Source organism: Passer domesticus, chromosome Z (assembly GCF_036417665.1).
Source record: "Passer domesticus isolate bPasDom1 chromosome Z, bPasDom1.hap1, whole genome shotgun sequence".
In the NCBI taxonomy this organism is placed as follows: domain Eukaryota; kingdom Metazoa; phylum Chordata; class Aves; order Passeriformes; family Passeridae; genus Passer; species Passer domesticus.
This window is the reverse complement of record NC_087512.1, coordinates 36,054,604-36,075,759: the sequence shown is the minus strand read 5'-3', so window position 1 is coordinate 36,075,759 and position 21,156 is coordinate 36,054,604. Positions and strand designations below refer to the sequence as shown.

The following is a 21,156-nucleotide window of genomic DNA, read 5'->3' as shown; positions in this document are numbered from 1 at the left end:
GAATTTCACCTCCACCTCTGGGAGTTTTTCTACAGTCGTATCAAGTGAATATCCCTCTCAGCAGTAGCCTTCAACTGTGGGCCTGAAAGCTGTTGTTCTAAGTGGTAGGACAGACTGGCTTCTTTGCTTCAGTTCCTGGGAGGATCTTCATGCATTCCATACTACATTTTAACTGATTTGTCACCTACAAAGCCAAGCTGGTCCAAGGCCTGAATTCTGCACAGTTTTATGTTTTCATTTACCCATATTTGGTTTCAGCAGAAATGTGATCCCACTGCATTCCACTGCTAGAATAGCAACTGACCAAACCATATTTTTTTGTTTTCTCTATCACGGAATTAGTGGTAGCGTAGAGGACATCAAACTTTCTTCCAAGTGAAGTATAACTTTAAGTGAAATCAAGTATTTTTCTTTTCATGCATTACCTCTATATTACTGTTTTACCTCTCACTCCTCCTAGGAGTTACTCTGCTATTTACTATCTGATAAGGCTGATTGTTCCCCTTTGCTGTAAATCTATAAGGCAGTGTACAACCAACTGCTTTGTCTGAGTAAATGTTTGATGAAACTGTGGTTATAGTATTGTTATGCTCATCTGTGTAGGATGTTGATTCCACCTTTACCCATGAATCTTCACTTTCTAGGTACTTGTAGGCTTTCTTTCTGCATCCAAGCCCCAAGATGAACGCCAGTTTTCTGCAAATGTACACACTGTTGTTTTGACAGCTCCTAGTAAGTGTGTGCATATAGTTGACTAACAGGGTAGTGAATTTCAATGGCTTTCTCCTTCCTTACATTTTAAGAATGTGATCCTCTTCTATCTAATTAAATATAAAATTTCAAACAGTAAAATAGCAGGTTTTTCATGCCTTTTCATATGTCAAACTTGGGGAAAATACCACTATCAGGTGTAGTTAAGCAGTGTTTCTGTTTAAGAGATGCCAGTGTGAATTTTGCTTAGAGAATGGTATGTTTTTTGGCTTAGTTAAAATCCAGTCTCATATTTGATCTGAAGACATTATACCTAAGATTTTTTTAAAGTTGCAATGCAGAGAAATGCAAAAACAAGTGCAGAACAGCCATACAAAGGAAAGGCTTGTCATTCTAGGCTTCTACAGTTGTTTTTCTTTTAAATTAGTCTCCTGTATCCTCTTTGTCAGTCACTACAAGTTCTGAAACCTCTCTGCCAGTAGCTGCATTGTCACCTATTTAAAATAAACCATGTTTAAAGGTTTTTTCTTAAGTTTTGCAGAGCAAAGAATGTTTCATTTCAACATTCTATGGCTTGATTTTTGCAGGATGTGTACCAGGAGAAGTAAATTGTATGTGATATCTATATATCTGGGTGCAAGTGCATGCAGAAGGATCTACTCTGCATTTAAGCAACCTGGCTTCTTTCCTGATTCTGCTGGTAGATGTAATAATGCTGGAAGTACTTTCAGATCTCTGGTAGTTGTAGCTATTAACATTTCAAGGAAAAAAAACACAGAGGTTTTCAGAATTTTTCAATTTTCAAGATGCTAAGCTCTTACAAATTTTGATAATTCCTCTGTGAAGAGTTCGTCACTGTTACAGACGTTTCTTTATTATTTTTAGAAGACAGTTAATCTTTTTTCATTCATTAGGTTGATTTTATCTGAGAAGAAGTTTAAAAGTCAGATGACCAACCAAGGTGTGTGCTTGAATCAGGAGTGTGGGGGTTTTATTCAATTCCAATATTCAATTCTCACCAAAGTACTAGACAAGGAATTATATTAGGACTGGAGAGGGTGTGGGGCAGGAAATGTTGAAAGTAATCTTTTTTAAAAGATGAGGGAGTGTGGCGGTGGTATTCTGATTATGACTGAGTTTCAGGTACATTGTGTGGCCTAATGAGTTTTCTGAGAGATCTGAAGATAGTATATATCTGGCTTCAGAGGACTGACTTGACTAATGTAAATGTGCTGTGGTAGCCAGCAGAAAATTGGTCTCAGTATAGTTTTATCCCCCATTGGTCCATTCTGCTGATCCACTACACTGCCGTTTCACCTTTGCTCTTGTCTTGTATCTGCTGGAGAATGATGGTGGTAGAAGCAGTGGTTAGCAGAGCCCATAAGGCATTCATATCCTCTCAGAAGAATATGTAGATTTTTTCCTACGTAATTAAAGGTTTTCCTACGTAATTAAAGGTTTTCTTCTTTTCACCAGTGAAACAGGCCCACTCAAGGGTCCTGTTGAGGCTGTTACGCAGTGTTGTTTTTGTTTATTATGGTAAATGGTAAAATTTTAAGAATGTATTGCCATGATTTATATTTTAACTTGTTCTATAATGAATGGATGAGGCTGTAGAAAGCACAAGTTGATACCAGTCAGTGTCTCTAGGGAGATGATCTAGCAGCCTTGTGTTACCTAAATGGAGCCTACAAGAAACCTGGAGAGGGGCTTTTACGAGGACATGTAGTGATTGCACAAGGATAAATGGCTTTAAAATTAAAGAGGGTAGGTTTACACAAGATATTGGAATAAATTCTTTACGTGTGAAGGTGGTAAGGCACTGGCACAAGTTGCCCAGAGAGCCTGTTGATGGCACGTGCCTGGCAGTATTCAAGGCCAGGTTGAGCAAACTGGTCTAATGGAAGATGTCCCTGCTTATGGCAGGGGGGTGTTGTGATTAGATGATTCTCTAAGGTTCTTTCTAACCCAAACCGTTCTGATTCTGTAGTATGTAACATCATGTTTGATTTTCTGGGAATGTGTGTGAAAGAAAAACTGCATTAGAAGTTAATTATATGTATGCAGGAAATGGGAGTGATGGTTTCAAAGTTATGCTTGTGGTAAGGGCAGAAAATTTTAGAGGCTTAGATTTTGCAGTGTGTGCTATCTCAGAAATTGTTAAGGGTTACTCCTATAAACTGCACTGCTGTGAAACACACTTTTTTGAGAAGACACCAAAAACGTTGTCTGAGAGGCCTATAAAGCTGCCTTTGTCCTGGCCGTGAGTATTATGGTACGAGGCATGAAAGCTTTACAGAAATGATTGAAATAAAGCCCAGGCTGAAAGTCTGAAAACCAAAGCACTGAGCAATGCGTTTTGTTTGCTGCAGAGCTGAGTAGCTGGGTGAACACAGGGCTTATGTAGCTGTGCAGATTCAACTCCTCCTCTTAAGAAAACACAGGGATAGTATAGATAAGCTCTTGTAGTCATGGATGAGCTTGTGTAATTGGAGCAAAGAAAAAGTGTTGTGTGTTGTAACCTTTGTGAAGTTTCCAACAAGGAGATCTTAACTTAAAGTTGACAAATAGTCATATTTCATCAATAAACTACTTCTAGTACAAAGTATAAAAAGACATTAAAAAGTTGTAGGGAAAGGAATGACTGCTCATTAATAAATATGAACCAAATTTTAATTAACAGTGATTTCATATGGTTCTGAGATTGAAGTTTGATGGGCTCTGATTGTTCCAATACTAATTTAAAATAAAAAGCTGCAACCCAGCCACACCCCCTCAAACAAATAAATAAAAAACCACACCAACAAATACAACAAAACTGAAAACCCCAACAAACCAACACCCCTGAAAAAAAACCCAAAAAACCAAAACACGTATATCAGTTGCTTGTAATACCAGATTACTGTGATGTCCTGAGAGATAGCCTAGGAGGATTGTTTTTCTTCCTTTCTGAACTTTTGTGATGAAATGTCTCATGAAGTTAGAGTTTCGTACAATTACATCTATAAGAAAAGATACTTTCAAACATGAAGTCATATGTAATATGTATATTTTGGAGTGACATTTTGCTCATTAGTTTAGTTGCTAAATCAAAATGCAAATTTTAATTCAGTTCTTCAGTTGCCACTGATGTTGCTGTTTGACCTTGAACTGGTTCTTGGAGTTACCTTCCAAGCACCACTTGACACTGTTGAGCTCTTCAAGTAAGCAAGCTGTCAGCATTGTGCAAAAAAAGTCGTGTTTGTGTCCACTGGGTAAAGCATATCCTTCTTATTTGTCTTGCAGGCACAGGAGAGAGTGGCAAAAGCACATTTATCAAGCAGATGAGAATCATTCATGGATCAGGTTACTCTGATGAAGACAAAAGGGGCTTTACAAAACTGGTGTACCAGAATATATTTACAGCAATGCAGGCCATGATCAAGGCCATGGATACCCTCAAAATCCCGTACAAGTGTGAAAATAACAAGGTGAGATTTTTGTTTATTTCAGTAGCTCAAGTTTTTCCTCTTTTTTATTTTCGGAAATATTTTTTTGAGACCTTCAGTATGACACATCATAGAAATGATACTAAAAGCTCAGAAGAAAAGGGCGTTTCCTATCCTGCATTTAGATCTCTGCCTTTTTGTCTACTTTTACAACATAAATACGCTTTTAAACTAGAGTCCTCTCTTAAGATGCCTGGGGAGCATTGTCACAGAACAGAGGTTTAATGGCAGGCTGCCATTTGACTTCCGTAACTCTTGTCCTTTCCTATGCAGCTGTGCTCTGATTAGAGCACAGTTAAACCATTCTTGTGATGTGTAGCAAAAGTTTACTGCTTAAGGATTGCTATTACACTACAAGTGGAAAAAATGCAAATTATTATACAAATAGGTGAATATATCTGTGTGTGAATAGATTGTTAAATTAAAATTTTCTACACAAGACCTTAAAACAGTCAAAAGTCTTCTGAGATTGATGTTACTGCAATTTAAAAGGACAAAATACATTTAAAGTGTTTCTAGGGTTAATCTCTAACTACCTTTTAGCATTTTTTTTAATATTCAGATTTTAATAGTCTGGTATCTACAATAGTTTGTCTCATTCTGTGACTAGGAATGAAATACTATTTTCTTAAAATACATGGTAAGACACAGAATTACTTGTCTATATCTCCCCATATCACAGAGTCACAGAATAGGTCAAATTGGAAGGTACCACAGTGCAGCATCTGGTCCAACCTCCCTGCTCAAGCAGGCGCTGTTTGATAACAGTTCCCTGAGAACTTGTTTGTATTTTTACTGTTGATCCGTTATCAACAGCTTTGTCGAAAGGACCATTTAAGATCCATGACAAAGTGGATGGCTCACCTTTCTTTCCATCTTGTGAAAGAATATTTAATGATTATCAAGTAGTCCTGGATGAAAGTAATACTTTCTTTGATAAATTACTCAAAAGTTCTTCTATTCTATTTTTTTCCATTAATAGAAAATATCAAAGAGCAGCAACATTTACAATAAAAGAAGGCATTCATTAGCTGGGAAAGAGAAAATGGGATAAACTTGGGTTAATATTAGAATCTTTTGTGTCTAAATATATGAAGTTTAACTTTTAGAACTGAACTGCTGTCTGTGTTTTTCGACATCTAACTTATAAGTAGGAAAGATAAAGCTTATTAGCAGGTTAATGATGAGTTGTTTTTTCATTTGCATTTGCTGGAGTCATTGCAGATGATCATCACTTTGTTGATGTAATTCTGCAATAACAAGAATCTTGCAGGAGCATGACTTGATGCAGTAGGAAGTCAGGAGGATCCCATCTGTCAGAATCAATATTGTTAGCCTTCTTTAATGGTGGGTGGGGTTTTTTGTGCATGTGAAAAAGATTGAAATATTTGTAATTGGTGAGACTTCTGACTGTTGAATTTCCTAGTCTAGCTGCATGCTGGTGCTGTCTGTTTTCCCCTCATCCTCTATAAATCACAATCAAATGTCTAATTAGTTTTAAAACTGCATTTTAATTTTCATTTCAGTCTTTTGGCTCCATGTTTTTGCTGTGTGCAAAGCATAAAACATACTGGCCAGAAAAGTTAGTTGATTGTAAAGCACATTTTTTCTTCAAAACTGGTGTTGACTGACACTTAGCCTTAATATCTGGAAATCCTAATGATATATTAGGATTCTGTTTTTCCTTGTATTATATTACAGAGTGTGTGTTCTGTAATTATTTTTTAGATGTGCTGACTTCTTGTAGTGTGTTTATATGGCTGAGTGAGTCAGGTAGGTTTGCCATAGCTGTAAACGCTTGGCTGGAACTGCTCACTTTGTCTACATAAAAATTACTCCACTGAAAGTAGGGGTCTCTGCTCAGCTACTTCACGAGCATTCCCATAAGTTTCTAATGGGGCTACTTGCAGACTAAAATAAAAGTCACCATTTACCAGACTCTCAAGGCGATTCCTGTACAGATTTCTTCAGGAATGCAGGAAAAACCAAACGTGCTACAGCATTGTGCCTAAGTAGACATGATTGCGGTCTACTATACTTCAGCTTTGTATACAAGGTCACTTCACTTCAAAGCACTGAACACCAGTCAACAAATAAATCTGCTCCTTCGTTCTTTTACACGCTGTTGAAAGCAAACTTATTAGTCTAGCAGTCTAGAAAACACAGGAAGGGCACTTCCTATTAATTTGAATCTCCTATCAGGAAATCCTATCTCTGGAGAGAATATTTCAAAGTTTGAGTAACAGAATATTTTTAGCACAGTAGCTGTTGTACACTGTAGTTTAGAAAATTGCAGGTCAAGCTGGTATTGATGTGGTTGGGCCTGAAGAAAAATTACCCTTTTTTTGGGTCAAGTTCTTCATGTTCTGCAATAGACTTTGGGGCTACAGTATAAATGGTTGTCTCTTACTGTACCAATTTTCATACCTTTAACTGTGATTTATTAAAGTTGGAGTATTTTGAACCTCCAAATGCTCCTGGAATTTGCAGTGTCCTTATACCTAGCAGTCAGTTAAGTAGGCAGCTGTGTTCTTCCTGTGGTGTACAGCATCACAACATTTACATTGGACTATTTTAGTATAATCAATGCTATTTTAGTATAATCAATATTTTAGGATAATCAGTCATAGCCATAGGCAAGTTCTGAATTTCACAGGTCAGTTCTTGTGAGATTGTATTTGTCTTCATAGTCATAAATGTAACTAAAGAGGCAGAGAGTGAAATGCATTGTCCTGTGTTATAATAACCTAGACTGTTTTGAAAGATTCATTATCAGAGTAGTGAAAGCCAATTGAGAAATATAACTGTGTTTAGAAGCTAATACCTCAGAACTGATGGTGTAGAGCATTATATCATGAAAGACATTAATTTTTATGTGTTTATACATCTAAATGCGAGCTCTTCTGACGTTTAAGATAATGGGTGAGTGTGATCTTTTTTAGGAACTTGTCTGTCATGGGAAATGGTTGCTTATAGACTTTTTTAGTTTCCTTTTGAGTAAATTTTACTGTGCTTCCATTATTTCTTTTTCAACTGGAAAAAGTTATGAGCATGTTGTATGGCTTTTGAATTTTAGGGTAAGTATTTCATGAAATAAGAGAAAGTGTTAGTTTTTATAGAAATGTTCAGAAGCAATTATGAAAATTACCAGTCTTTTGCAAAATTTTGTTTGTACAAACTAATGCAAGCAACCACAGGTATTTAAATGCTTATTAAAAAAAAAAAAACAGGCTTATGCTTTTTGCAGTTTGTGTGTTTAGACAAATGAATCTACTACTAGACTAAACACCAAATACTACTTTTGTCCTGTAATTTTCCATTTTAATGTAACTTTCAAAAGACAAGTTGCTACTCTGTTCCAGCAGACAGTATCAGGAAGGCATCACTCCGTGGTGTTTAACAGGCAGGAAACCTTACTCGAATCCCATTCCCATAATTTCCTGTGAGACTTCTTAAATATTCATAACAATTAAACTAATGTGAGTAACTGTAGTCTTCAAGAACAGGCTACAGGAAAGTTTTTCAAGAAGCTGGAAACATAAAAGCAAGTTTTGTGGTAGACATTTGCTGTTAAGTTTCTAAGAGTATTTTCTGATTATTTTTGTCTGTATTTGTGCCTGTTTCCTTTGGGAAATGTTTTGCAGTCAAAATGAGCAGATATCGGAAATGCTTTCAAAGTTCAAAATCTTACTAGCATTATCTTCAAGTCCATAATTGTTTTGTTAGCTTGGTTTTTTCCATGTCAGACAGATCCACTGGAGAAAGCTAATAAAATTTCAGGCAGAAGTGGGACAATAGGAGCAGGAATGGAACCAGATTGCATAAGGTTTTGTCTTGGGTAGAGTTGGGGATGTCAAGTGGTGAAATCCCTTGGTGAAATTTGATGTTGAACAAACGTCAAGTTTGGAGGAAAGGACCTACCACAGACCCCTCACCTAAAATAGAGTGTGAGGGACTGAATCTAGAGCAGTAGTGTGCAAATTGGGAGGGGAAGTCTTTCAGTTTAGAGGGGGGTTTTATTTAACAAAAAAGCAAGAATTGTGTTCTTGGGATAGTGACATAAAATGCTTATTGCTTTAGAACAGGGATAATCAAAAGGCTCTTCAAGCAGATGGAGAAACCTGTATGGTTATTGGTTAGTATTTAACAATGTTCAGTGTTGGCTAGTATTTAGGTTCTCTGAGGTGTTTCTCCAAGCACTCAAAACCAAAGTAAAATTACCCAATAAATAGCAAGTCTTGCAGAAGAGTTAAATGTTTCTAAGACCAGGAGGCTCCATAGGCATTATTTTAGCAAGAAATAGATAGCTGCAGTCAGATAACATGCAAGAGTGTACAGAAGATTTAAAATATTGTGGTCATTGAACTACATGTATTCAAAGGAACTGAAGACAGCTTGCTTTTTTTTTCACTGGAAGCTGTAATGTTTCCTCCTATGGGAATATTGATCCATGAGCTTTAGGGCTTCCAATAAAGCCACAAGCAGTTTCTTCCTGAGTGCTTCATAAAGAAGCTTTCAACGATCTTAAATAGACAGCAGCCTCTCCTCTGCTGTCTTTCTCATCTTTTTATCAGTCTCCTGTCAGTCATTTGCTCTTCTCATTCTCTGTCTTTCTTTCTGGCACCTCCTCAGTCTTACATACAGTTCACCTCAGCACACCTTTATGTACTTACCTATGGCATACCATTTTGTCCTACTTTCTGCCGTTCTTCTTCTTTATATTTGAATAAAATTAAAACTAACAAGCAAAAAGCTCCTGATATGTAGTAGTTTACATTCTGTTCTCCAAGTCACTCATTTGCTTGCTCTGTTTAGAGCAGAGGGTACTTCCATTTATCTGTATTGCTCTAATGGATTACTGAATTACTTGTTTCATCTTGTTGCGTTCTGCTTAAGTGTTTCATACTTCATACAGAAGCTCAAGTTCTATCTGTTTTTTCAAATGTGTAGGGAAGATGATGGTATATGAGAGGTAAGCTGCAGAAGCAGAGTTGAATGCTCCCATGAAGAGTTTCAAATACTTTATTTAAAATAAATATGTAAGTGAATGAACACTCTTCCTTTCTCCAGGTAATGTTCACATGAATGTGTTCACTCACAGTGAAGATGTGGAATTTGCTCAGGGCAACTTTTATTGTAATGGGAGTTTGGCATATATTTTAAGGTGGTGAGATTGTGTACTCTTGGAATGGTTCTGACTTTCTTCAGGATTAACAGCCATTAAATAAATATAGGTATTTAGACAATACAGTTCTATAAAAAATGGATAAACATAATTATATATAAGTATTTTCAAGAAGGAAATATTTAGAAGTCATAGTTTCCTAATTACTTAATTCATTTCTACAGGAGATAGGCTAAACTTGTCTAATACTTGTCTCTAAATTAATTTCAAATTGAAGTATTTTTGTCATATTTACCTCTGAAAATTTATAAGAATATTTCTTTCTTGTAGTAACCTTTTTTTTTTTGGGAATTCAGATCTGTTGTGTTCTGGTTTTATTATGTAGAATGACTAAAAGTTACTTATTTCTTCATTGTAATTCCTAGTAACACACAAGATGCTTGAAATAAGGTTTATTGCAATCAATTAATAGTTCTTCAGATTAAATGGACAATATTTTTCTCCAGATTTTGTCAGTCCCTTTTTCAGTGTCCTCTTCCTATATGGTAAAAATTACAATTTAAGCAGGTTTTGTCTTGTAGTAAAATTCAACCCTGGCTTGACAAAAGAGAAAATCCACAAAAAATCAAAACACAACCTGCCCTTCCTTCCTTCCTCCTCCCAACCCCCTTTTTTTCATTTCTGAAGTTTAATTTTTTTATGTTGTTGGATGTATTGCCTAGTAGAGCTATTCACATAATTCCATTGACCTCTACTTTTTCTGAAAGATTATTTTGCTCTTTTTTTTCTCCCTGGTTAAATTAGGATTGAAGTCCGCACATGAGGAGGTGATTACATATTCACATTTCATCAGTCTAATCACATGCCTACCTGTTATTAGGCTATGGGCCTGTGTAGCTCCACTCTTAGACTTTGTATTCACTTTGGGTGGTTGCATAAAGATGAGTAATGAGGCAAGAATCCAGGGTTTTGCTTCTGGAAGAGTAGGTTGACAGAGGAAAACCAAAGTATGACATTAGTCATGTTACATTTTAATTTTTTTCTAACTGTTGTATAACAAACAGACAATCACAAGTTGTGTGCTTCATCTTTATCAAGAAAGTATAGAGCTCTTGACTGTAGATTGTTTAATGTTTAGATTGCTATGGTGGACCTAAGTTATTGGGTAGGTAAGAAAAGAATTTATTATGAGTAAGTCACGTCTGTGAACAGTTTCAAACATGAGAGAAAAAGCTGAACGTTTGGTTGTAGGGATGGTAATTACGAAGAGCTACCTTCTAACATTTCTCTAACTCTCATGTCTCTCTTCATTTGTTCTGTCATACATATGAACAAATGATACTGTGGAAACGCTGATACAATCTGATGATAACTTACGTTTTTCTAAATATGACCTTCTAGCCAGTGTTAAAATTTGGCTTGCTGTTTAGCTGTTAATCTTCTAAGCCAATTTGTAGATACAGTGTACTAATAGGTTTTACCCTCAGTCATAAACCCATGGAATTGAGTAAAACTGATTTTACTCACAGAATATTTTTAAAACACTTCTAATATATTTTTTATTACTCCTTTGACCCTTTGCATTTTTAAAGCTGCTTTTATTCAAAGTCTGGATTAAAAAAGGATTTCTTTAGAGCTGAAATATAACCCTAGAACTTGATAAATTTTATTTAGTTATTTTTTCCTCTTTTACTTTCTCTGTCACTCTTAAATACTACCTTGATCTTTGAAAAGTTGAAAGGGTAATGATGAAGAACTGAAATTAAAGCAATTCAAAACAGTGCAAAAACATATCAGATAGTGTAAATTCTGCTGTAGCCAATAGTCTGCAAATAAGAAAGGCAGAGGAGAAAATGAAATGTAGTGATATTTTTCAAAAATATTTTTTAGATATTTTAATTTAGCTGTGCAGTAGGAATTTGGGGAAGAAATTAACCTTAAAACTTAGTCTTGGTTTTGAAAATATGGAGTTTTTCCAACCACTTGCCACTTTGTAAGGACTTTTTAAAAACTTTTGCAGTAAAACAAGTTAAGTGGCACTTCGATAATGAGCCATGGAGGAGCTGTTGGTATTGAATTGACATCACTAAAAGACATGAAAATATGTCTAGTACGTGTATCTACTGTTACGTATGCAGTATGAAATGGATTTTTATTAACGAAAGTTGGAATTGCTTATATCTGATCCAAACTTGCTCATAAGGGAAGGTGTTTAAGACTGTGTATGAAAAGATTGAGTAATGCATTCACAGAGGTTGCAGAGGAGCTTGCACACTGAGATAAATGAAGCATTCCTGAAAGAGAACACACAACATGCAGGTGGTGTTTCAAGTGTGGTCAGGAAGATTCTAAGGACCTTTCTGTGATTTCGAGGGAATATGTCTTTTTGAAGGCTTGTTAATTTTTAGAAGTACTTTCCAGTATTTTTATTATGATACTGTGTTGTGTATAGTTCATTTACTTGTTGAAAATCCCGTTATATGAAAAATGTCTTAACACCGGTCAGTATTTTTCGAAGCTGAGTTTTGGAAGTTTTTAATTTCACCTGTGGGATATTCTAGTACTTCTCATAGGGAAAATAACTTGTGTGACATTATTATTAGACTCATTGTGAAAGGCCCTGTTTTAAAAAGAAGTTCTTTTTCTGGGGCAGGTTTTGTAAACAAAGCCATCCTAAACAGAGAGGAGTATGACAGTAAAGCCCTGTAGCTCATGTCCTTCTTGTGGGATAAACAATGACTTGCACTGGCTGCCATTGCTGTAGTGGTGTACTCTGTCACTGCATTGCAAAATGTTTTAAATAGCAACTCCCTGCTGTAAAAACTACTCAAATTTTCCTCATCTCTTTTCTTTTGAGAAGAAGTATACCTTTTCAATAAGTAGTTTTTTGAGGATTAATGATTGGTAGAAGCTATAGCTTGCTCACTCACTGGCTTTGTCGTTTCCTGATTCCAGTGGGGTGTGTAAGTTCTTCCTGGTATGTTTCTGCCTATCTGTCCCTTTTTGGACACTCGTCAGCTTTTGTGGTCTTCCTGTAGAGCTTCCTGTGCACTGCTGTCTGATAATACCATATGAATCAGCAATGTGGGTAGTGTTTTGACTGTCTGACAAATAAGGAACCTGCAACAGTAATGTTTTTAGTTTTTCTGCTTTGAAGTCAGTACTATTTAGAGTTACTTTCTTAAGGCACACTGGGATGGATTTCTGTGATCCAGCAGGTCTTTTTTGATTTATCATCTACTGGCTAGAATATGCAGTAGAAAACAACCTTTTATGAACACATCCCAGGCAGGTGTTGTAAATGTCTGGATGTACTGAAACAGACAGAGTCCTTGCCAACATAAAATGCAATCAAATTCTGGCTTTGCTAGATTTTAATGCAATTTTTCATTGTGTCCTTTGTTACTGGTCTAAACACAAGAATTAGATTTTACAAGTTCTTTCCTCTTTGGAAAGGGATGAAAATTAGATTTCTCATATGAAGTTACTACAATGAGAGGAAATTTAAATAAATACACCTTGGAGAGAGGGGTTGGTAGAGACGTGGGCGAAGGGAGGAATATAGTTGATATGTAGGCTGAGTTGTCAAGATGCTACTTTGTAAAGAAAGGCTAAGTCCCTGAAGACAGTTTGTTTAGTAATGCTTTTCCAATGTTCAGATGATCTCATTAAGTCATTACTCTTTGACCATGACACAATTATTTCTCAACAGGGTATCAAGTAAGGTATTTCCTTAGACAAATGTTTGGTTTTTTATTTTATATTTGGCAATTAGATCTATCTTCTTGTGTTAAGGTTTGTGGGGTTTTTTTTCTTTCACTTTGCATATTCTCAGATTTTGTGCAATTGTATTTGGCAGAAGAGTGTGAGGGAGGGTACTAAACGAGAACTGTTACACTGCTGTGTTTTGTGCCTTGTTCCCATATTGCTTTTGAGTTTTCAGACTTAGAACTCAGTGAGTTTCTCACGACAGTCTTAGTTTTTTTTAGCAGTAAGGGTAGTGGAAGTAGTCACGTGAATCAGTATTTAACAAAGTTGGAAAAATGGTTGATATGACTGTGAAACACAGGCTTCCTGATATAGTTGCATTTTCCAGCACCTGCTTTGCAGATACAGATTTATAACAGCTGCAGAGTTCCAGGGAATTTTACTACAGTACTTGTTTAAAATAAGTATTTCCAAGTGGCTGAGGAATCAAACAGAAAACAATTTTGGGTCTGCAGTTGGCACTGTTGCACAAAAGACATAACATCCCTTCTGTATAGTACAAGAAGAGACAGTAACTATCTCATACTTACAATGAGCAAGAAATGTAATGCATGCTTTCACTAGGAACTAATTTTATAGTAGAAGTTGGAGTTCATAGATGTTTTGAAAGACTGAGTAAAAATACGCTTAACCAAAACCCTACTGCATGCAAAATTCAGACGTATTCATGTCCATCTCCTAATTATGCTTCACTACATCAGCAGATGAGTCTAATGAAAGAAGCAATGATAAATTTCCACTGTTTTACAGTATGTTACGAGTGCCATCACTGTTACCATTTATAAAAAAAAAATCAATAAGTGAGCTAAGTATTCTCCTCTGCACTTCATAATTTTTTTTCCTCAGCACAACCAATTATAGAATAAGGGAAAGGCTCATGTCCCTTAAAATACTTTTTCTGTTCTGTGGTAATCTTGCCATTTTGAGTGTTAGTCTCTACTGTCTTTCGTCTTACAACATCTTGCTATGTGGAGACCTGTACTCAAAAGAGATCAGTGGTTATGCCTGAAATACTAATAACTAGACCTTAAAATGAAGACCAGGTCTGGAAAAGTGTTCAGAGTTGTTATGGGCACACTCTTCAAAGGCAGAGCTTTTCCTCCCTCCTTTCCAAATATCGTTAACTGTGATTCTGTCCAGTGCCCCAGACTCTCTGCCCTTTGCCCTGCTTGCAGTAGCAGTCTTGTCCTGAGCAGTCCCAGGATGAGCCCACATCCAGTTTGCAGCACAGATTCATAAATGGAGAGCAGCAGTAAGCATGCTTAGCATGTGCTGCCTTGGATCGCCACGAACTACCAGTCTCCTTGAGCTCAGTTCTCTCACACATCTGGTGACCTGCAGTAGGCTGTAGGGATCCTTTCTTCTGTCCCTGTCACTTCCACTGGTGTATATGGCCCTGAAAGTGTCACCGCAAGCAGCATAGCTAAGAGCCTAAGTACGGATCTTCTATGGTATCCCACATAATTTAAATTAACATTAATGTTAGTTAATTCAAAGATAGGAAAGTTCAAGCAAACTAGTTTGAATATGGCAATTGCCTATTTTTTCTTCCCCCCCTTTCTGACCTCTGATTACAACAAAACTCTTTCCTCCCTTTATGACATCATTTTACCAAAGTATTAGTCACTGCTAGTTTGGTGTTGCTTCAAAACCGATATGACTGCAGAACTGAATGCTGGAATCATGTTTGTGGCTCAGTGCCTTGGGCAGCTGCATATGCATACAGAAGTACACGCTCTATAGCCTTGAGAGCTGGTTCAGAAAATGGCCTGCAGTGGTTTTGGATACGTGTTCCTCATGCCCAGGATCCGCTCACTTACCTCTGCTCCCCTGCAGTATTGAATATTTGTGTACAGAGATGTGATTTGACCACCATGGGCTTTGATAAAGTAGAGAAAGTACAGCAGTGTCTGCTAGATCCAGTAGCTCCTGCTGAAAGTTAGGTCAGCATGGAGGATGTTCTAGCTTAGCTTGGAGTAGTGCCTGAAGCTAAAAGCATCAACTGTCAGGAGGGTATAAAGATGATTTAGCACTCTCTTATGCTTGTCTTTCTTTCGAATCTCCTCCCCCACACCATCTCTTAATTAAGTATTGCTTGGCTGATTTCTAAGTTTGACCTCAGACCTCACATGCAACTCTAGAACATTCTAGAAAATGTCACTAAGTCCATACCAGATCCTTTTGGAGGTAACTTTTAATGTATGTTTGTACTGGTTTATAGGATCATGCAATTAATTGAATATGCCTTCCACTGAGTAAAACAAGCAACAGACTACTTCCCCAAGCTAAACTAAGTGATCCACATGAAACTAAAGTAAGCAACTCAAGTTTTGCTGTCAGGTTTCATTTCTTGCCAAACTGATTTGTTTGTTGAAGATTTATTTGCATTTTAACTTATAGAGGTTGATAGTATTCACTTATCAGAAAAATCAAGATGGAAAGTATTTCTGCTGGTAAAAAAATATGTATATGTTCATCTTTACTTTGAAATTGCAAGTGTGAACTGTTGCCTGTCAAGAAATTTTTCTCCCTTCATTGGTTTCTGAATGTGAATTTCACACGTTGTCAGGGATTTTGTTCTGCTTTTGAGTGTTCATTTCTTTAATGATGGGAAAGTTACTTTTAAGAAGTGAAATTCTGTATTGTGGATATGAAACAGCAGTGATTTAACTACCCTTTAACATGTAAGTGGGCAATTTATAAAGAAATTACCTTCAAAATGTATTTTTTTTTAAATATTGTCTATGTAACAAGCAGGAAAAAAGAGACTCTAGCATCAAGAAACACTAAGGTGAGCTCCAGTACATTTCTTTTAATGGGACAAAACTCATGCTGCCTCTTCTGGCATCAGTTTTTCTAAGCAGTTTAAACCAAAATCTACTCCTTGTTAAAACGTGTCTAGCACCATTTTGGAGCAATTTTTTAATATGTTGGTAATTGTATTAGCAGTTTCCAAATGTAAGGAAGGGCTTTTGGTATATAAACTGCTAATTCTGCTTTCACTGACTCCCTTTTCCTTACTTTTTTTTAGGGTATAGTAAATCTGTCTTCTGCTGTGAGAAGTTGTAACAAATGAATCCTAATTTTGGAAATTGCAGGATTGTGCATAGTCAGTTTGTAGTAAATAAATGCCAATGCTTTCTGTCACCACCCTGTTTTTTTCCTTGCATTACCACCTCTGATCTTTTTAATCTAATACACACTTGCTTTTTGACCTTTCCACTATCAGTGTTTCAATTATATGGAAGCAGAAGGATAGGTATTTACAACTGAGTAGAAGTCAGAAATAGCAATTAGGAAGGCAAAGCTTATTTTCCTCCTATTCCAGCTCTTCTAGTGAAATGCTGTCAACAGAAGTGATTTCTGCCTACTCAATGAACAGTGAAAGCACAGTTGAGATTTCTGAAAGATACTTCTTAATTGCATTGCCAGCCTCAGACTCCAGAGTCTGACTCAGCTAAGAGGTGTTTTCCTCCTTCCCTTCTGTCTTGTCAGTGTGAGTTCACTGTTGGTGGGGCATGTGACTGCCATACAGATAGTGCACTTGAACAATCATTGTCTGTAGTCCATAGGGCATCTAAATTGGGTGTACTGACATTGGGGTGCACAAGGCAAGCAAACTAAAGCCCCTTCCAGTACAAAAAAACCCAAAACCCTCACCTCAAGAAACACCAAGTTTTCATCTTTGAGCTACAGTTACTTTCCCGTTATTTATTTAACAGCATCCCTGTACCACTGCAGAGCAGCAGGCTGATACAGTGCCATGTGTTTTGCATGCAGTTAGCAGGAATGGGTAGCTTACCCATGGAAACCTATTTGCCTCTGATTTTACACAGCTTGTCAGTAGGAGGAGTTATTCTTGGCAGTTAAACAGTATTTAGGCTTTTATTCAGGAGCCCCAGTACCTGTATTTCAGATTACACAGAGATGGTAGAAAGTTTTCATACAAATTTTCTTCAGCAAGGTAATGAAGTAATGAAGATGAAAGATGTAGTTGAAATTACAACCAAAAATGTGTTCTTTCTATTTATTCATTCTACAAGGCTTGATGCTTGACATCAAGCATCCTTCCAAGCACGTTTCACAAGTCTAGTGGAAGTATTCATGTAAAAACTTATTGAAAACAAACAAGTATTCAAAGAAATCTTTGCATGTTTTAGTAAAAAATGCATTAGATCTGGCCCATAAGTATTTTTCTTTATCTTTTCCAAGGGTACTTAAAACTTGCCATTAATTGTCGTGAGTCCAGTGTTGTCCTCTTAGTCATGTTGATAAGTACTTGCTCAGGTTATACCAAGTTATTAATGAAAGGCTTCATAAGCGTGATCAAAGGTTTCATAATTTGGTCGGTATATTTGCAATGTCAAAAGGCAAGTCTCTAGCTGACTGCCTTCCTCTCCCAAAGTATGGGACTTAACAGATTCCTTCTCAAGGGGGCTATTGCATCTTTTCTATGTCTGGTGTAAAGGCTAAGTTACAAAATGTGATATGTTTCTTTTCTCTTTTCAAGAAAATTGAAGATGTATTTCTATGCTTTGTATTTATTATGTAGGACCCAGTTAAAATTAAGTTTTAGACTGTGCTTCAGTAAGTCATTTGGTAAGCAGCATGAGCACAGTTTTTGTGAGACACAGTTTTCCTTTTCTCTGAAGGTGTTATTTATTAAGAGCCTGACAAAGAAATGTTAATATTACTGAATACCTTACTGAAATGAAAAATATGAGGAAAACATCCAGAGAAAGATTGCAATAGTAAGTAACTGAAATTCAGTTACTATTGTTTTTGTCAGTGGAATATTCTGTGATTTTTTTTTTATTTGATATATTAATACTGTTTTTCCTTAGTCATATAAATCTAGGGCATTGTCCTAGTGCTACCTTAGTCACTCTTTCCGCTTAGCTCTGCTATCTGTGGGAGTGGTGAAAAAAATTACACTTCAAATCATACTGCCTGTACTAATTCATATTGGACCTCTTCTGAAGATCTAACTGCTGAAATACTGTTTCCTTTTTCATTAAGGGTCTAGGAAAAAAAAGAAAAAGGAGGTGCTTACTAATGGGATGAAGATGTTTTCAGTCTGTATAGACAGCAATCCTTCTCCAGAAATACGTTGTTTAGGAGCAACATTCCTTGTGTTTAGGTTTGGGTGCTTGATGGCAAGCAAACTAGGAATAGATGATGTTATTTTATGCAGAGTTAGTTGTGTTACTGATGAGTCACTGTCTAGCTAACTGTGTTCTTTTTAATCTGCTTTGTTCATTCCTTTTCCCTCTCCTAACTGTGAAGTGAATATTTTTATTGTAGACCTTGATTGAAATCCTGTAATGATGAGTAATTTTTTTCATTCCTGTATATTATTGTGTTTGAGGGTTTTTTCTGTTGTTGCTCCTGAGGCAATATCTGAAGTAAATGGGAGGAATTTGCTGGTTACCTGGCAAAGCCACACATTTTTTGGTAGTTTATGTAAATACCATGTCATAGTCTATTCATCTATCTGTTAATTTCACTCTTTTCTTTGGAGACTTTTCACTCCTATTCCACTTACCAAGGAGACTAAACATAATGTACCAGAATAAAATAAAGATTTAAAAAAAAAAGAAAAAAAAAACAAACAACCCCACCACACAAAAATACCCCACCCCATATCAACCAAACAAACACAAATCTACAATCTGCAAAACGTTTTGTTTTAAAGTCTTGGTAACATGCAGTGAATATCTTTTGGGGTAGGGAAAGTAGTATTATCTTAGTTATTCTGACATATCTGAAAGGTCCTAGACTGGAATTTCTGGAGTGCCCTTTTGCATTAAACTGATTACAAGGTGGTGGCATTGTAACTCCTGGTCAAGGTAGAAAGAAGAGGAGTCTTTATTTATGAAAGTCTCTGTGTGTATGTTTCCCTTGATAACTGTCACAGGCTGCATTTAAGGTTTTCTTCCTCCTTAGGAGCTCAAGTCCAGAAGAACAGCAGTTCTGCATTTTGTAACTTCCCTTAAACACTTGCAGCAGAACAAAATTAGCATAGTATTTTAATTGTCACTAATACTGAAAAAAATAATAATAATGAGGCAGATTGTAAACTTGTTGTTGGTGTTGAAGTTATGAACAACAGCACAAGCAATTTGACTTTCTGGCCAGTAACTCAGGAGGGACAGCACTGTTTTAATATGTATGTGAGTCATGCTTGTTATTTCCGTAAATACAAAAGGAGAAGGCAAGCAAAGTAGTAATACTTTACTTAGAGCTTGAGTTATTAATGAAATAAGCTTGAAAACGGAAGCAAAACAGGCATATCAAAGGAATTAGGAAGGTGGCTGATAGTTGTTACAAAGCAAGCAGGTTTTCACTTGCTACATGAGTAGTTATATAAATTGTGAGATAGCGTGTCATTCAGGGGCTGGAGGCAGGGGGCGTTTCATTGTTCCCCTGACTGAATTACTTTTAGAACTGAAAAAGTCAATGCAGCTATGTCTGCCTAACACGTTGCTAGTGTCAATGAAACTGCTTTGCTTCTTGATACTTTCCCTTCTGTGTAAACACAGTAGGCAGATGCTTCATCAGTTACCTCCTTAGTTCATGAACTCCTTCTGCCTTTCTGTAAGCTCTGCATGTGTTGTGTTTAAGATTCAAATAAACATTTAGACACCAGGTTCTTTTCATTTCAGTGAGCAGTGGGGAAGCCTTTAGGACCAGAAGCAGTGTTTCGAATCTGGGCTCTGGTATTTGTGATGCTGATGTGAGAGGCCCTAAAGAAGAGAAGGCAGTGAGCTGTGTGAGCATCAGGTGTGACAAGGGCTTCGCTGCTGCAGTTTTGTTTTTTACCTCTTAGCTTGACAACAACATGAGTCATGGCAAACAGTTACACAGAGGTCAGAAAATGTTCCATACAGGTGACCAGGCAATCGGTAGGCTATAGAAACATAGCTGTGTTTGTTACTGTACAAACGAGATGGTTTGTCTTGTAATCTCCTACTAGGGTAAGATTTGTCTCAGTGGATCTGGGGAACTGTTCTGTCCTTCTATTATCTTGTTTTGCTAATAGTGCTCTTAGTTTTATGATGTATGGCTTTACTAGTACAGACATGTGCATTTTAAAAAGAGAATGTTATACTGCAGTTTGTTCAGAAAAAGTTCCAAGCTATTTGAAAAACTGATTTTAAGCTCTATGTCAATGATTATATATCTTCCGATAAATATTTTCGTGGGAATTTTTTTTCAGTGTTGTTTTATTTGTTTATGATTAAAGTAATTTTGGAACAGACTGGATAAAGCATGCCAACCCTAAATTATCTGTGCTAAAATAACTTTATGTTAACATTTCACTGTTAAATAAAAAAATCTTAACATCCTGGGTGATACCAGTTAAAAGCTTAGAGAAAGCACCATAGGCTTTATAAGAAAGACAATAACAAAATAAGATTAGAACCAGATTCTAGTTGATGTAAAAAGCAATGTTGGCTACACAGGAAAATTTCATAGCGAAATCTTCATATGTTAGGGCATCCATTATTTGTAGTAGTGCTTAGGAACTTACTAGTAAATATTCAGGAAGTAAGAGGAAAAAAAACCCATTAGTTGATGTTAATAAAAGCATGACATTTGGGAGAAAAGTTCCAAATATGTTAATTCCTGTACAATTCAGTAGCTGTGTGCACTGAACTCACTCTGTCAGTTCAGAGTCTTAGGAAAATAAATGCAGTGTGTTTGAAATGCTGCTCAAGAACAGAAAAAGAGAATGAAGGCTGTAATTAGAAATCTTATAGGAGTTTTTGGGCTTGTACCGTATAGTACTGTAACTTTGTACACCCATATCACTAGAAGTTGTGCCCCATGTCCTGTCCTCAGGACGCACTTTTGGAAGCTGGCGTGTTTATAGGTAGTATGGAATCTAAGACAAATTCTTAGGGCAGCACCTTAAAGATCTTTGAAGGATATACTTGGAGCAATGGAAAATATGTAAAAGAATGGAAGGGAAGGAATTATACAGGAGAAAAGTAGAGATTGCAAAAATATGGTTATTAATTGTATAGTAATATATGATCCTGGCATTTTTTACTGATAGTC

At 36.4% G+C, this 21,156-nt stretch overlaps 1 protein-coding gene across 5 annotated transcripts in view; it reads left to right on the top strand.

Moving 5' to 3' along the window:
- Window positions 1-21,156, top strand: part of LOC135291198 (guanine nucleotide-binding protein G(q) subunit alpha-like) — a 118,458-nt gene that overhangs the window by 34,805 nt on the left and 62,497 nt on the right. For 4 of the 5 annotated variants that reach the window (XM_064405218.1, XM_064405219.1, XM_064405222.1 and 1 more), the window contains exon 2: window positions 3,997-4,181. In XM_064405218.1, coding sequence (XP_064261288.1) covers window positions 3,997-4,181 — 185 coding nt within the window. Of the gene's footprint in view, window positions 1-711; window positions 733-3,996; window positions 4,182-21,156 lie in introns of those variants that run through there. The other variant, XM_064405223.1, reaches the window with a different exon arrangement.